At 39.8% G+C, this 17,560-nt stretch overlaps 2 protein-coding genes across 2 annotated transcripts; one reads left to right on the forward strand and one right to left on the reverse strand.

Moving 5' to 3' along the window:
* The first annotated feature begins 5,558 nt into the window (after positions 1-5,558).
* b3gnt2l (UDP-GlcNAc:betaGal beta-1,3-N-acetylglucosaminyltransferase 2, like) lies at positions 5,559-8,835 on the forward strand. Its single transcript, XM_085130370.1, has 2 exons — positions 5,559-5,756; positions 7,347-8,835. Exon 2 carries the CDS (start codon positions 7,434-7,436, stop codon positions 8,697-8,699), a length of 1,266 nt encoding a protein of 421 aa, XP_084986496.1. The 5' UTR covers positions 5,559-5,756; positions 7,347-7,433; the 3' UTR covers positions 8,700-8,835.
* A 138-nt stretch (positions 8,836-8,973) lies between these two features.
* Positions 8,974-16,302, reverse strand: bckdha (branched chain keto acid dehydrogenase E1 subunit alpha). The gene is made up of 8 exons (XM_085130369.1): positions 15,982-16,302; positions 13,875-14,051; positions 13,681-13,767; positions 12,850-12,958; positions 11,825-11,986; positions 11,523-11,729; positions 11,282-11,423; positions 8,974-9,902 (listed from the first exon to the last, which is right to left on the reverse strand). The coding sequence occupies exons 1-8, from the start codon at positions 16,093-16,095 to the stop codon at positions 9,560-9,562; spliced, it is 1,341 nt and encodes a 446-aa protein (XP_084986495.1). The 5' UTR covers positions 16,096-16,302; the 3' UTR covers positions 8,974-9,559.
* Between the last annotated feature and the right edge of the window lie 1,258 nt (positions 16,303-17,560).

Genomic DNA, 17,560 nt, shown 5'->3' on the forward strand with positions numbered 1-17,560 from the left:
AGTGACAATACATGTGCATGAAAGAAGAATGTATGTGTGTGAGAGTGAAAGAATGAATTTTGGCTTGTACGGCCCCTCATGCCTCAGCTGACTCCTCTTTCTTCATTGATTCTTCATCTTCATCATAATTGAAATGAAAGATGTGTAGTCTTCTGACACATCTTCTATTTCAGTTTCACATCCTGAAAAGTGAAGAAACTTCAAGAAGCCCAGCATTTATCTTTCCAAGCTCCCTCAACTACTATGTCTGGATGCCTGAGAGCCTACTTGAACATATTTCAGATTCTTCCTCATCATCATCTTCATCAATTTCCTTCACTTTATACCTTTCTTCCACTTCTGCAGAGAAAGAACTAGCATGTCGTCTAAATATTGGCTATATTTTCCTTATCTTCTAACCCTGGATCCTCCTCATCGGTTGATTCTTCCTCCTGATTATATTACAGGAAAATATATGCATTGTTCTTCTGGTCATTCCTTTTTGCACAACATGGTAAAAAAACAAATTAGCACGCAAGCCTCAAGTGCAATGTAGAGCACCTGCCTCCTCATTATACTGCCTGTTTTGTTATTGTTATGACCACTGTTTGACCAACACATCAATGATCCAAGATCAAAGATGTTTGAAAGCAGTATGGTGTGACAATATGACCCTTTGCACCACTTTGTACTGATCCCCATACTCTGCCAGGATAAGCAATGCATCTTATACAACACCACACAGTGTGGGCACTAACAATATATTCTCTACATTTCATTTCGTTTCTTCATTTGTCAGAAAGCTGGACTCATACTCCTGCTGCTCTTTATTTACATTACACTGGGCATTGTGAAGAGGAAACTGCAGCACCAGGATAGTTATAGTTAAGTAGAACAAATCTAAGAACTAGCTAAAATGATTTTGTGAATCTGGAAAACTAGCTAAAATTAAAATATTCTTAGTTTTAGTACTTTTTTAAGTTTGGATGCACACGTTTGCTGAAACTTTGGATGTCTAGAAGACTTTGAGTCAACTGATTTCACAAAATTGAATTTATTTCTTAAATCTCTCCTATGGGATGTGCTTTCCACATATTAATACTTAAAAAAAAAACTTTTAACATTTTCAGACTAACTAATTCTAAATTGATCTGTACAGAAACATTTAAGTGATCAATCATCACATATCAAAATGGTTTATCAGAATTGGGTGTGCCGATTAGGGTAGTGGTGTGCCTCGCCTAGAATTATACGTTGCACAAACAAAGGCACAAAGACTGCTAAAACGTTGGTGTGTAAGTAGTGAAGCCTGTAATGAATCAGTTTTGTTAAATCAAATCAAACATTCTGGCCAATTCAGCATTATGGAGAAAAAATGTGTAGGCAGAGATGGTTTGTTATTAGGCCATTGCCAGATACCATCCTGAAAAGCGCAGCCATGTTTTTTCTTCCAAAGCTGTTTCTCTGCATCAGTGGAAACCTGTTGCATAGCAGTGAGGGAGGGAGGTATGTCACTCTTCAAGGAGTGTGTGTGTGTGTGTGTGTGTGTGTGTGTGTGTGTGTGTGTGTGTGTGTACGTGTCACCTCCTGCTCAGCTCCTGCTCGAGGAACTACATCCGCCCTGTAGAAACTGGGTTAGGGTTGCTAGTGTGAGCTTGCCACACAGCAACAGCCTTTGGCAGAAGGACAGGATCTAGCAGGGAAGCCGCTTTGTAGTGGTGTTGATGCTGTTTTAACTTTAGCCAGTTTTCATGGTTCAGTGAGGGCAACCAACTCGGCAGTGTGCAAGGGTTACATGAGAAGGCAGAGAACCAGATTTAAAAACTCCATACTGTGTGAAAACTGCATAGCTCACTGGATTCTGACCAGTGGCTGGATGTCGAGATGGTGAACAATCTACAATAATAACAAAATCAGGTGTAAAGGCAATAGGTGTCTAAGGGAGAACTGCATGAGGGGAACATACTTCATTTAGCACAGAAACACAATTATGCTACTTCCCTTCTCCAACAGCAGGCAACATTGTGGACTTCTGTTCTGAAAGAATAAGAGAAGCTGAATGGAGAACAAGACAGGTCAGATCAGAGTAATCAGCAATATCACATTAGGTTCTTCACAGCCTTCTTATCTGCAATGACAGCTTGTATACAGTGAGGCAGTCCTGCTGCAACAGGATCTAGATTTGCTGAAAAATAGGTCAAAGATCGTTGTCAGTCTCCATGATGCTGTAACAAAACAGAAGACATACAACCACATTAACTGTCTGTGTGAAAGACCTGGTGGGGTCAGCCAGACCCAAGGTGGTTGCAGACTGCAGAGCAAGTTTTAAATTAAACAAAAAAAAAGCTTGCTCAGTTTCCCATGCACAATAGTGTGCAAAGTGGTGTTTCCAAAACAACATAGTTGGGGATAAATGTGAGAGAGTAGAAGCACATTCCTAGAAAAGACACTTGCTTCTTCGTTACAGGTTTTGCTGTTTTATGAATCATTTCAACACAATTGGGTGAAAGGGAGTTGCCCTTAGCTGTGATCACATGACCCAAAAGGTTGTTCTGTTGCTTTACTCTAGAAAGACAGACTTTGTGTCTCATCTGTAACATCACAATGTCAACATCACATTCTTTTTTTTATTTGGGCTGCAGATTAAATTCTCAAAATACAACAAGAGAGTTGTTGAAGCAGGATTGATCGTGGAACGATCAATCCTGAGGTCTATGAGGTCTATATCATATTTACCTTGAGCCTGCAGTGTCTTAAGGACTTCTTGAAGGGCTGGAATAGCTGCAGCTTCCTCCTGTGATAGAACTAAAGGTGCTATTATTGATAGCGCTACCAACTGAACAGTTCTTTTTGTGTGCACAACAAGAGAGAAAATCCAGTTTGCTGCTCCCTGCATTTAGCACCAGCAGCCAGTAGCCACAGTAGGGTTAAATTCTCTGCAGGTAACAGTGTCTTGCTTGAGTCCCTTGGGTGCGGCAAATGAATAAGTCTAAAAACCAGGATGGGCTGTTCAGTAGCCACTGCCACCTGAGCCATTAACATTCGAGGGGTCAGCTGGAGGGTCTGCACATTGTTGTCAGGTGTGGTTGACCATGGGAGAAAAACTTGTTGATGTGAAACCCCCGGTGGTAAAAATGTTCTGGTTGTTACTGAGTTGCTACAACAATCCACCTATGCCACATGCTGTCCAACTCTGTTGTATGGTAGTAGAGGCTATAAAAGCTGCCTTCCAGGATTATCAATCACTGCTACATAAACTGTTGTATGAAGGTGGAGGCTGAGCAGGTGTAGAAACTGGAGGGGCACAATCAAGGTTGTGACACATTGAGGACCTAAGGAAGGGTAAAAAGAGGATTTCTCTGAGAAGATTTCTGTTTCTTACTTATACGTGTTTTTGTCTAGTAGCACATACAGTAAGCAATATTATTGGAACGGCAATGAGTACAGTGGGTCAGATTTGTCTGTGAGTGTATCTTGACTGAAATGTGTATTTGAATCAGTACCCTGATGTCACTACATAGTGATCATATGAAAGGTTATCAAACCGGTCCTCGGAGAAACAAACCTATTTTTATCTAAAATGTCTACAAAAATAAGTTGTTTTTGTGGGAGTTTAATTTGCCTTTGCAAATAGATCGAATAAATGATATAAAAAAACAAATGAATAAATAATAAAGATTTGAAGAACAATACTATGGATGCTTTATCAGCATCCACACCAATAAGACAAGATAAGATCAACCTTTATTAGTCCCACAAGTGAGAAATGTTTTGGTCACAGCAGAAAGATAAGATAACTCTTTATTGTCATTGCACAGTCATACATAGTACAATAGTACAATGAGATTGTAAAACTGTCCTACGTCAGCACTACATATAACACAACACGATATGACACATCACAACGCAACACAAACAACACAACACAGTATATTAACTTAGTAAAAAAAAAAAGAAGAAGAAGAAGAGTATGTGTATTGCACACTGTTATTATTGCACATTCATTATTATTGCACCTTGTTAAATATTATTATTGTTATTGTTTTAAACATTGTTACCTACCCCCTAAAAAAGTCCAGGGAGGTAGCCAGTCAAGTCAAGTCAAAGTTTATTTATATAGCACATTTAAAAGACTACTGTACATCAAAGTGCTTTACAATAAAACTGCATTGCGGGCAGAACAAAGAAATAATAGTACAATTATACTTAAAATTGCATTTATGTGGTGTAGTGCAGGCCGAATGAAAGTCAAACTAATTTGTTTCAAAAGCTAAGTTAAAAACAAAAGTACAAGTTAAGAGCAGTAAAAATTAAGAAAAACACTATAGAATAGGAAAAGATAAAATACAATAACATACTATACAAAATAGAATTTGACACCATTTCTCAGTTGGCCCAGTGGCTCACCACCATGCTTCTCTGTATCAAGAAAACCATACAGAGGATGAGGAGAGTGACCTTCGCTGACTTGCCTATCCTGCTTACAAGCCCTAAACAAATAACTTGCATTCTTCTTTTTGCCTTGACCTCTCACTTCCATACTAGCAACCTTCATAATTGTTTGACCATTACCCTTTGTATTCACAGATACCATTTCTTTCCTGCAGTATTCTCTCAAATTCTATCCGCTGAACACTACCTTTCTGAGTGCAGGCTTCACACAGCATGTAAGTTGTATATTATTATGAATCAGGTATAGTTCAGTTATTCATAATGGGGCTGCAATACCAATACCACGCACAACCAAAACCAAAATGCCAATATTGATAACGGCACTCAAATTTGCTTTGGTGATTTTGAATGCATATGTGTACTTTTTGACAAAGGAGAGCGCCTCTAATTAAACAGTGCTTGATCTCAGCTGCAGAGGCCAAGAGTGTCTGTCTGAGGTTTTTCCATTGAATATATACCCCCTCTGCCTTATGATGCAAATTTCTCAGGATTTGGACTTGATTTGATGAAGATTTATAAAACATGCTTTTATAAGCACAAGTAATTAATTTGCCAATTGTTGTTATCACTTCCATTAAAAGTGCTTTTATTCCATAAAAGGTGATAGATGCCCTTCACCTCTGTGAACATTTGCATGGTTTGGAATACATGAGAAATGTAAAACAGCTGTTTTCCATCTGTGTATTTGGACTTGATTTGATGAAGATCTATAAAACATGCTTTTATAAGCACAAGTAATTAATTTGCTAATTATTTTCATATCCATTAACAGCAATTTTAACAAAATTTCCATTAAAGAAGGTGATGGATGTCCTTCAACTCTGTGAACATTTGCATGGTTTCCATCCGTGTAGGAGTATAAGAGTGTATGTTTTTTTCTTCTTAATGTTTGAGTTGTGTTTTTCTGTCTTAGGCTTAGGCTGAAAAGGAAAAACAAAACAACAACAAAAATAAACAAACGGTTTTAACGCCTGCAGAGATGCAATATATTAAAGAAAAAAAGAGCTCTAGTGCTCATGTATCCAGATGATTTTGTCAGTGAACAACTGGTCTTAAATTATTTGTGATGTTTCCGGTCAAACGTTTGAATAAACCTGTCTCAATAGCGCATCGTGGGCGTGGTTTCAACACGTGGAAAGGGAACACTTGAGCTCATACAGTCCTGCACCTGCATTAAGTGGGATTTCTCCCTCGCCTGCTGAACAGAAAACAGGATTGCAAAGCTAAATGATCAGGTTTTGCGCTCCTGCGGATTTGTTTGCGGTACCTGAGGACACTTGGAAACTAATTTGATTTTTGCCCCTTGCTTTACAGTAATCCTATCAGTAAGTATTTTCCGCAACTCATTTATCATTGGTTTCACTTTTTTTTATTTAAGGGGTTGTCTTCCGCTTAGGTGTAAAGTTTGCGCAGTTATATAACAATTGAACCAAATCATGCATAAATTAAAATTAAAAATGTCAAACGTTCAAAGTTAGTCTTGTGCTTACAAAACAAAGACTCTCGCTTGAAAGAAAAAGAGAGGAAGTCCTTTAAGGTATTTTTAATTGTTAGGTTTCCCCTCTCCTCAGCCATCGAGACGTTTCTCTTTTATTTCTCTGCTCGCCTCTAATTAAAAACCGGTGAGCAAACATGTTCGCAGGTGCATTTTTAGCAGATTCGGCTACAAGCTACTTTTTTCCATCTTTGTCAGTTGGATAACTCCTTAGAAATATCTGTTTTAACAGTACACAATTGCACTGATATTATACGTGGATTGGAGAGGTGTTCTTAATTTAACTGCCGTTTAATTGGTTATCCAACTGTGTTGAATTACCTACACTGGTAAGTCGATTAGGAAGTAGAACTAAATAAGTACTTTAATAAAATAAATAAATGTGTGTGTATTTGTATTTATAGATAGATTGATTCAGGGGAAAACAGCAGATGTGTTATATAATGTTCTGCCTTGACTAATTAAAAGCCGCTTTTCACCCTTCCTTGTAAAATGGTTGAAAAATTCCTACGAAATGTTTGCAAATTCAACTTTCCGCGTTGGATTCATCGAAACTCGGGAGGGACGTCACTCCCGCGCGCAGGATTAGCGAGCAAGAGCCATTCACGCATCACTGGCAACACAGCACAATACTTGAGTTTTGCACTTTAAAACAGCGATGGCCAGGCTGTTCAGTGTAGTCATAAATCCACAACGGTAGCAGTACACATTAAACGTTTACAGCTTTTCTATTGTCCACGTTCACTGTCGCTACTTTAATCATTAACTCGGGGTTGACCTTCAGAGTAGCAAATCCGAGACTGGGGGGGTCACATTCAAATTCCAGCTGGGAAATGTAAATTTCAACTCACGAATGCATAATTTGGGATAATCTGCTTACATTGAAGTGTTTTATCCAGGATTAAGAGTTCATCGTATTACAGAAACTGCATTAGATTACTGATGATCTTATGGCCCCAGCCTCTAGCCTATCATACTTTTTGATAGCCCTATAGAAGTTAGGCCTATGGAAAAACAAAAAAACAAACAAACATGGAGGAGACTGTTTTTGTGAATCTGTGCCGTATAAGTAACGGATTTTTAATTTAGTAAAACTACATCATGATGCTGTGATCTTTAACTCTAATAGGTAATAAGTTGCTGACAGAAGTGTAATTAGTAATTATGTCACTGAGCCTAACGATCCTGTTGTGTCACCTCAGCATTTAAAATGTTATCAAGATTAGACCAGGACTCCATCATAGTCTTCTACTCTATTTCTAGCTTAACATTTTTCTTTTCTTCAAATTCTGCCTTTTAAAAAATTCAAATAAGCTGCCCTATATACATTTCTATTTTTAAAGAGTGACTGTATTTCTTTTGAGGTAGGGCTCTTTTCAGTTTCTGATGTAATGTTGCTTTTTTTGCCCCCTGTTGACAGGTACTTCCCGTTTGTAACCTACTGAGTTGGTGTAACCTGGAATACAGCATATTGTCCAGTCTCCATGAAAGATGACTCGTATCTAGAATGGCACAAGTAGCAGCTTTGCTTACTTACCTCAAGTCAATGACGCGTATTCAGACATTCAGTGTTATGGTTCTTTTCTTCTCTTTAATTTCAATCGTTTTCTACGTGACTGTCCAGGTGGAGACCACCCACAGTTTACGGAGTGTAAAAACACAATTTCCCCAACAGAAGGGCATTACCAGGCATGTTCATTTACACAATGTATCAGTTTCAGCTGGCTTCAGACAGACCATCCCTGGAAGCAGAGCTTACTGGAACCGTTTACTGTACTCAACCCTGGTGAATCTGGACAAGGGAGGAAACCCATTCAATCGAAACTCTAACTGGTCTAACTGCAGGCTGACAAATCAAGAGTTTCTGCAAACCAACGTGCATGACTTCAGCTCCTACCCTGTCCGATTTCGGAATTTTCTGGAGGGGATGAACTGCAGGACTGCCCCAATTCTGATTGATCAGCCCAACAAATGTGCTTTCAATAAAAGGAAGACGGAGAGCCACACCTTGTTGCTTTTTGCCATCAAGTCATCTCCCAGAAACTTTGAGCAGAGGCAGGCAGTGCGAGAGACGTGGGGCCGAGAGATGACGTATCCAAATGGACTCAAAGTGCGTATGGTGTTCCTTCTGGGGAGCTCCCCACCACAAGATCCTGACCTGACCCCACTGCTGTCATTTGAAGCAAAACTCTATGGGGATATCCTGCAGTGGGACTTCCATGAAACATTTCTAAACCTGACGCTCAAAATGAACATGTTGCTCGACTGGACATTGAAAAGCTGTCCTCATGTCTCCTTTGTCTTTAGTGGGGATGATGATGTATTTGTCAACACCCCAGCACTGGTCACGTTCATCGAGTCTCTCGAGGCTTCTAAAGTATCTAGTTTGTATGCTGGTCATGTTATAAGTGTTGGAAGTCCCCTCAGGGACTCAAATAGCAAATACTACATCCCCATGAGCTTCTACAATGGCCCATACCCTCCTTATGCTGGTGGAGGTGGCTATCTTATCTCTGGAGCTTTGCTGGAATCCCTCTATTCACTTTTACACATCATTCCTTTCTTCCCCATTGATGATGTCTACGTTGGGATGTGTTTCATGGCTTTAGGGATTTCTCCTGAGGCACACTCAGGATTTCAGACATTTGATATCAGAGCAGAAGATCGTGAGGATCTCTGTGCATATAAAAACCTTATTCTGGTTCACCAGAGGTCCCCACAGGAGATAAAAAAGTTGTGGAAGGGGATTAACAGCTCCCTGTTGGCTTGTTGAACTGGACTGGTTATGACTGCACTTGCATATTAAAGACTTGTTTCTCCACTAATGTACTATTCATGGTTTTGCAGAGTTGATTTTCTATAGAAAATCTTGCCAGCAAAAAAAGAAATGTATTGTGAACAAAATTAAGTTTCCGTAAAGCAGCTTGATTTTGTTACCAGACTGGGTGTCATCATGGAAAGACATGTGATTGCCCATTCAGGCATCAAATCACATGCAGGTGAAACAAACCTGCCATACAACTGAAATGAAATAAAAACAAAACAAGAATGTTCCTCAGTTTATTTTCCACAAAACACCAATCACGAGCTAGGTAAGTGTACAGTTCTGGGATTTAGAACAGTATGTAACATCACCACAGCATACCATCCCATCTAAAATTTGAGTGTGTATACTAAGAAGCCTTTTAATAGTTCTTTGACATACGTTAAAGCGGTCACTTCAGTGATACACAATAAAACCTGTTAGACGTCACTGAACAGGAGAGTAAGAAGAGAAGAAGCACAAAGTCAAGTTCCATTTTTTTTGCCCGCTGTTGTGTCTATATTGAGAGTAATGCATTCACACTGCAGCAGGTGATTCTGTACTTGCAGAACCTGGAATTAATGTGAAATAAAGGTGTGAATTTAAATTTGAGAAGCTTTACTACCGATAGTAAATCTTATTAACTTAAGGCACCAATCCCAGAGACATGAAGAGCTTGGAGTTTTGTTTTGCAAGCACAATCTTTCTCCCCACTGTCATGCAGAAAGAAATGACAAGTATCAAAACTACCTTTTATGAATACAGCTAAAACTGTGCAACAGTCTATTTATCAACCAAATTTCAATTTGTTTTGCCCCGTAGCAAAAAAGTTATTTTTCATACAAGTCTAGTGGGTAGTGCTCTTTGTACTGCTGCACATGTCTCCACAGGGACTCTCTCTGCTTGTTCAGGCTGGGTATCATCTCCTGGTACACGTCGGTGAACAACAGTTCAGGATTGGGTTTGAGCCGCCTTTCAGCCCTCTCAAACGCCTCCATCACCGTCTTGCGTGATTGTTTTCGCCAGCTCCTCTCGTCATCTTCGCTCCACCATCCGCGGGCTGTCATGTAATGTCTCAGCCTGGAAATGGGATGGTCCTGTTTGTCCCAATAGTTCACTTCATCCACCGAACGGTACGCCGAGCTGTCATCGCTGGTGCTGTGGTGGCCAATTCTGAAGAATCAACAAAATACATTTTTCTTAACATGACTTTTCATACTTTCGCTGTTTCAGGATGAGTACATCTGTTGTGTACAGCACTCTTCAATTACAACCCAAAAATGTACTTTTAAAATTCTACACCAAATCACAACAATTTTCAATATAGCAACATAAAATATTAAGCGTTTCTAACTATAAACCTTTAATAATATTTAGATGATCAAATATATTTTCACTTTACTGCCAATATCTAATGAGCCTTTTATGGCTTAGGGGTAAAACCCTTGCATTCTGGTAAAGGTGCATATCGATAATCTTAAAACAACAGCAAAATTAAAAAATGATTACAGCTAAAGAAAGCCACCTGACTTTTGTAAAGTGCCATATTTACTCGATGAACTGCACAGTTCAGAGTCTTCATTAGCAGCTGGCTTTAGTTTACACAAAGAAAATTGACTATTTTAACTACATAATCACATTTTTGTTAGATTCTGGCTTTAAACTTCTGACTCGGCTGTCAGTCTACAAGGTTAAAGTTGGTTTTGTAGTCCAGCAGAGGTTCGCTGCCTGCTCCAGCTATATTAGATGAAGGCAGTGTACAAACTGGTCTGTTAAGTATGTCTCGTGCTGTTGTTGGTCTGTCCGCCAAAAGTGAGTGAACAAAACATCTTGTTGATTCCCGGGGTATGAGAAGAATGGCCAGAGCACATGAACCTGTTCAAACTTTGAAGTAGATGAGCTTCAGCACCAAAGACTACACTGGGAGCCACTCCTGTCAGCCAAGAACAGGAAACAGTTTATTTTCCAGACGGGAGTATCAGAATTTGAGATGAACATGAAAACCTCCATCCATCCTGCTTTACATGAACGTTTCAGGCTGGTGGTGGTGCTTTCGTGGTGTGGGGGAAATTTTCACTTAGTATTAACTGAGGATTGAATATTATCGCTGACCAAGCTCCTTTATGACTGCTTCCAGCAGGATAATGTGTTATGTCACAAAGGTCAAATAACCTCAAACCGTTTTTTCAAACATGACTCAAACATCCCTCCACAATCACCAGATCTCAGTCCAACAGCGCACCGTTGACATGTGGTGAAAATTCAAATCATGGAGGTGCAGCAGACAAATCTGCAGAAACTGCATGATGCCATCATGTCAATATGGAACAAAATCTCCAACCCATTACTAGGCAAGGTGTACCTAACCAAATTCTGTTGAGTGTATTTACTTATTTATTCGATGCTGTCCATTCAAGTGTTATATTTCAGTAGTAAAATGAAACATTTATAAAGAATGAAGAAAATGTTAGTGATGAACTGTCAGCCTAAACACTGTTCCACGTGTCCTTTCAAACGTAGACAAATACAAAATCACTCAAACATTAACAAACCTGTAGGTCATTGCCTCAATGAGGAATGGCTGGTTCTCAGCCACAGCCCTGCGCCTCGCTTCCTTTGTAGCGTTGTACACAGCAAACACATCATTACCATCAACACGAATGGACAACATGCCATAACCAGGACCACGAGCAGCTGTTAGAGAAAAAGAACCAGAGGTGTGTGGATAAGAGCAGCTGGAACATCAATCAGACAGCAGTAGAAAAGTGGCAGAAAAATCACATTCAGCCTTACCGATGCCATCACCTCTGTACTGTTCGTTTGTAGGGGTAGAGATGGCGTAGCCATTGTTGCGGCAAAAAAATATCAGTGGGCACTCAAGGGTGGCAGAGAAGTTGAAGCCGGCGTGTGCATCCCCTTCGCTAGCTGCTCCTTCCCCAAAATAGCAAATGACAGCACGGTTTGTGTTCTCTCTCTTGACTGCATACGCAGATCCAGCCGCTGAAAGAGACACAGAGCCACAAACATATTTACAGCTGTGTGTTTGTCTATCCTGCTTCAGGCAGCAGAGGTAAATACACAGGCGTGGAGCTCACCCTGAGGAATCTGTGTGGCCAGAGGAGATGAGATAGTGACAAAGTTCAGATCTTTGCAGCCATAGTGGACGGGCATCTGCCGGCCCTTTCCGAGGTCATCAGCATTGGCATAACACTGAGCCATGAAGTGATCCAGAGGAAATCCTCGGTACAACAGCACTCCTGTAATAGAAGATGTGTCGCACGATTTCTCACAAGACAAGAGAACCAGACCGACTGAAGGAGCAAACAGTGGAAATATTAAAATAAGGACTGGAGACTTGGGAACCCTTCTTTTGTTGTGGTCAGTTTTTTTGAATGTAAAACATTCAGACGTGAGCAAGACGTGAGACGTGTTTTACATTCAAATGTGTCCATTCTGATAATTTCAGCAATCTTCCTCTCAGAATTTGCTCACGTCTGAATCCTTATATTGATGCTATGATTATTATTCCTTATACTGAAGTGATGATTGTTATTCTCTCACTGATAAATACAAAAATCACGGTGAATAGAATAGTCAGAAGAGCACAGGAGGAATGTGATTATTGTGCACCACATCCCTTTAGCTAATCTATCTAACATGCTTGGAATGATCTTTTTATAAGGTAGGCAAGAGTCTTATTACTTTGGTAAAACCTTAAACTATGAGAGGGAGCACTGCTGATGCCAGTTAGCCTACAGCTGGTATTACTGTGTGGCACTGAGGCAAATTGTTTTTTACTCACTGGATTTTATTAATTTTACTAATTTTTGGAAACCAGATGAACTCAGTTTGTAAGCAATAAATTTTCTTGTTAAATTCTCATTTAAACAAGTTTTTTTCTGTAGTAATTATTTGACCACACTGCAAAGTAATTTGTTCAGTTTCAAATGTTGTCTGGAAAACATTTGTGATAACAACAACAAAAGGAGATGTAGAAATGAACACTGAAGTGGTCAACTGTTTTGATTACAATTAAAATGTTCATATGAACAATGGCCCAAAAAAATGGAACTATATTAGTTGGGGGGAAAGCCCAAAGGAAACCACATTTCATTCTTACCAGCTTCTCTGTATTGCCCAAAAACCAGATCGTTTGGATCCAGAGCAGCAGCACTGCCGATGTGTGTCCCCTCCTCACCATAGTTAGTCATGTAGAAGGAGATCCGACCCTGTAACGGACAGGGCTGGACGGTTAATCAGACTGTAATCTCAAGTATGATTTTTTTTTTTAAAGCAATTACGAAAATAAAACTGGGAAAAAATAATGACTTTTGCATTAATTTTACCTGAAATCGTTGTGTTTTGCTGTTATAAATCAAGTGCACCTCTTTCTTTTACAGCTATTCAGTGTCCTCCCTTCATAAAAACTAAAATTCATTTGCTGTTTAGTTCAGCTCGAGCCAAAATGACTAAAGACTTGTATGGAATAAACTCTTATGGTTTAGTGAATATCTGCTTGTGTCACAGGATCACTCAAGAGCTCTCACTGGATTTCTTTCAGTAATCAGCAACAGCTGGCCTTTTAGTCAAAAACACTCCCTAGTCAGTGCCCAACTTCCCTATGAGATGGACCTGTGTCCTCGAGAACCCCTATCTAATCTTTATGCATTCATTTTTAATTTTAAATTATAATTAACATAAAGAAGCCCTGCAGCAGACTGGCGACCTGTCCAGGGTGTACCCTGCCTCTCGCCCTAAGACAGCAGATAAGTGGAGATAGATGGATGGATGGATGGATGGATGGATGGATGGATGGATGGATGGATGGATGGATGGATGGATGGATAGATAAAGAAAATACCCTTTGAAACACTTATTTTTAAGTTCAAAAACCGCTGGTGTTGTGTTTTAAATAATCAGGTTGAGCCAGGAAATGCAGGAGGAAACATACCTGTCTTTGAGACTCATAAAGAATGCGGTCCATTGTGTTCAGCATGGTCATCTTCTGATAAAAGTTCAAAACTGTCTCTTTGGAGAGCTGCGTAGGAGAGAAACACATAACTGAAAAATTAACTTTGGCTTAACAGACTGCAGGGGTCTTAGGGGCACATTTGGGAACCAGGAGCACAGGCAGGCTGATTGTACCTGAGGGTCTTGAGAGGGGTTGATGATATTTCCCTGCCTGTCCATCACTCGGTACACTGGGATCCCAGAGATGACATTGGGCTGGATGAACTCGAGCTGATCCACAAACTCGGCCGAGGCTCCTGGAAACTGGGGCTTTTCCAGCGAAGAGTCAAAGGTCTGCTGCAGCTGAAGAACCTGAAAGGATTGAATACAAGCATTATTTATTAACAATCTCATTGTGGCTGTGGCAAAGAAAGGCCCTAGGAAAAGCAAACACAGCATATCAGGTCACACAACTAATGCAAACTGTCAAGCACGTGGTGGAGGGGTGATGATTTGAACTTGTTTTGCAGCCACACAATCGTGAACTCTTCTGTATCCCAAAGTATTCTAGAGTCAAATGTGAAGCCATCTCTCTGACAACCACGGGGTCATGCAACTGGATAATAAGCAGCAAATCTACAGCAGAAAAATAAAAAATTCAAGGTGTTCCAATGGCCCAGTAAAGTCACAACCTTTAACCTGACTGAAATGCTGTGGTAGGTCCTTAAGAGACCTGTGCACAAACAACTTACCTGAATTTCTATTGTGTATTTTATATATATATATATATATATATATATATATATATATAAAACACCCAGCACGCCCCTGCGAGCGGTTTATCCTTCAAGCTCGGGTCCTCTACCAGAGGCCTGGGAGCTTGAGGGTCCTGCGCAGTATCTTAGCTGTTCCCAGGACTGCGCTCTTCTGGACAGAGATCTCCGATGTTATTCCCGGGATCTGCTGGAGCCACTCGCCTAGCTTGGGAGTCACCGCACCTAGTGCTCCGATTACCACGGGGACCACCGATACCTTCACCCTCCACATCCTCTCGAGCTCGTCTCTGAGCCCTTGGTATTTCTCCAGCTTCTCGTGTTCCTTCTTCCTGAGATATATATATATATATATATATATATATATATATATATATATAGCTTCCTTTCATTTTGCCCTTTTTCCCCCACAGGCTTGTCCACCAGGACTTTGAACTGCATTAATGAAATGCATAAAATTTAATTATAAATTAAAGTTTGGTGACTGATTCTTAGTTTTATTATTTATTTTATTTTTCAAAAGGCTAGTTTTTATTTTAGGTAACTTTTTTAACATCTAGTTTAAGTTTTTAGTTTTGTTTTAGTTAACTATAATAACACTGGTTGAACCTTTAGAGATTTTAGAAAGCTTAATTTCAGAAAAATGAAGACAATACAATACAGTGGAACCCTGACTTACGAGTACCCCATTTAATAAAAAAATTCAAGTTATGAAGGCACTTAACAGCAATATTTCTGCCCGTGTTTTGGCAAAATGCAAATTTTCGACTTGCGAAAGACCCTCGGGAACGAATTAATTTCGTAAGTCTAGGTTCTTATAAATGAGGAAGTGATTAAGTATGTACTCCTCCAGTGCAGTTTCATTGTTCCACTGTAACAATTCCCAAATCTCTTTCCCATACAGATTTTAGAAACTCCACATGAGATTATTTTTAAAGAGTTACATCCAGATTTAAGTGCTGGAGCGATCGAAGTAAATAAAATAGCATTGAAGGACATACAGCAGCAACAGCAATTAAATAAAGTTGTTTTGAAAAAATGGTGCATTCGAGGACATCGGATTCCTTCCTTCACGCCCCTTGGTTCGACCAATGGAAAAGAAGCTAGCTAAGCCTTTAGCCGGCTGGCTAACTAGTCCAGTGTGAGTCAAAACAACAAAAAATAAAATTAGTATTTATTGCAACAATATAAGCAAAAGTTGTTTAGTAAATATCAAACATGTATTCACTAATTATGTGAGAGTTAGTCTGACTTTTCACGGATACACTGGAGAATCGGTTCAGCAAGGTTGTTAGCCAAGTTAGCGGCTCCGTAGCTAACCAGAATCTTTGTGCAAACAAGACCTAACCCCAAAACTTATTAAAAGATTCAGTTTATTTTAAACAGTATTTCTACTTGATTGAGTTAGACGATACTCTTTCGTGAGCCTTGCTGTATCCCGGGCTCTTAATGACAGTGGTATCGCCAGTCCAGCCTCCCATAATTTATTCATTGCTCAATCCAAACTGTGAATGAGAGTTTTCACTTACAGTTACCCTGAAGCCTCTGCGCTGAAGCAGTCGATATGCCTTCAGTCCTGCTGTCTGACGGACAGCGTGGAAACAGAGCCCATACATTTTGCTCATGCTGCTCACAGCTGCCATCTGCACACTCAGTAGTTGTTTGATTTAACCGCCGCCGTAGACCAGGTAAGGAGAAGTTACACTGGTGGATATTTAAAAATCCAGCCAACGGAACTGCTAATAACCACCACTCGCTGTCCTTCCTCTTTTCATCCCCAGTTTACAGGCCGAGAGCCGCAAACTGATTGCAACATTAAAGTCGGCTACAGTATCCTCAACATCCGCTTAGGCCTTCAAAATAAAACCCCCAAATGTGAAGCAAGAAATGCTACGTAGCATTTAATCTGTAGGTGTAGTTCTGCCGGAATTAACTACGCTCCTTCACCCTTTCCCCCCACAGGTGAGGATTTAAAAAATCGTTTAACGGGAAGAAATTTAGTTGTCACTTTTTACGTATTTCATAAGTTGAAGAAATGATTGATTATAGCTGTCGAGATTTAACACTCTTTTGTGTTAGAATAACAATAATAATAAATAAATGAAAAATGCGTGGGATTCCCAGGAAGGCAGAGTGTCAGTTTTATGAATAAAGCCCCCGCTCATCGGGGGATTAACCTGATGAAAGTCCATTGTGTGATGCTGACCTGTTAATTAAAATACTGTCACTATGCGTAACGACGTGCCCTGGTCGTTTTCCTATGGTCTTTTTGAGCGATTTTAACTTATCAAAATCAATATTGCCTATTTTAAGATTCAGACACACTAACGCAGTCACATTAACAAAATTTGACAGTTATTGCAATATGATATGTAAGACATCTTACAGAAAGAAGTAAAAGTAAAAGAAAAAATGCTTTGCGTCGGCATTTACGCATTTGTCTTTTGCACATACAGATCAGTTGTAACACACGTGAAACAGTTTGTAATAAAACAGCGCTTCTCTGGACGAACTCTACCTGAGATGTCAGGTATACCTATACGTCTGACGATAACTGGTATTAAAGAGACACGGGGCAACTATGCCACAGGAAAGAAAGAAAAAGAGAGAAGACACAGCCAGGGAGGAGAGAGCCGTAAGCAGTACGGAAGAACCGATGAATAAAGTCGGACAGCTGTTCTCAAATTCAGTCATAAAAATACGATTTCTACGTCCTTTCAACCCTACCAAAAATTAAAGCCTACTCTGCTGCCATCTTGTGGTCACATTGCGGTACTGCATTAATAGTAAAAGCAGCGTCAGTGGAAAAATAAAGAATATTGTTAGTTCCAGTTCCGATGATAAACCAAGTAATATCGCAGCTATAGCCGTTGACATATTAAAATAAAGTATTTTAACTATTTGTCAAAATCTAAAAATGTCTTCGTCTCAGTTCACAGCTAACTGATGACGTAAATACAGACGGCAGATAAACCAATTTTTGCAGCCACGAGTGTTTATCGCCATCCAGTGGTAATAGCGGAGACTGCAACATGGTGGTTGCAATTCAGACCATGAAAATGAGTAAATAAACTGATGTAAATAAAATTCTGGTGGGTGGTTATGACC

Source organism: Neolamprologus multifasciatus, chromosome 14 (genome assembly GCF_963576455.1).
Source record: "Neolamprologus multifasciatus chromosome 14, fNeoMul1.2, whole genome shotgun sequence".
NCBI lineage: Eukaryota > Metazoa > Chordata > Actinopteri > Cichliformes > Cichlidae > Neolamprologus > Neolamprologus multifasciatus.

Excerpts from the sequence above, each read along its gene's own strand:
- bckdha (XM_085130369.1), bottom strand. The coding sequence starts at position 16,095 with ATGGCAGCTGTGAGCAGCATGAGCAAAATGTATGGGCTCTGTTTCCAC. Across the intron at positions 12,959-13,680 it reads TTTATGAGTCTCAAAGACAG|GGTCGGATCTCCTTCTACAT; the intron begins GTATGTTTCCTC and ends TGTCCGTTACAG. Across the intron at positions 11,424-11,522 it reads GTACAGAGGTGATGGCATCG|CTGCTCGTGGTCCTGGTTAT; the intron begins GTAAGGCTGAAT and ends TTTCTCTAACAG.
- b3gnt2l (XM_085130370.1), top strand. The coding sequence starts at position 7,434 with ATGGCACAAGTAGCAGCTTTGCTTACTTACCTCAAGTCAATGACGCGT.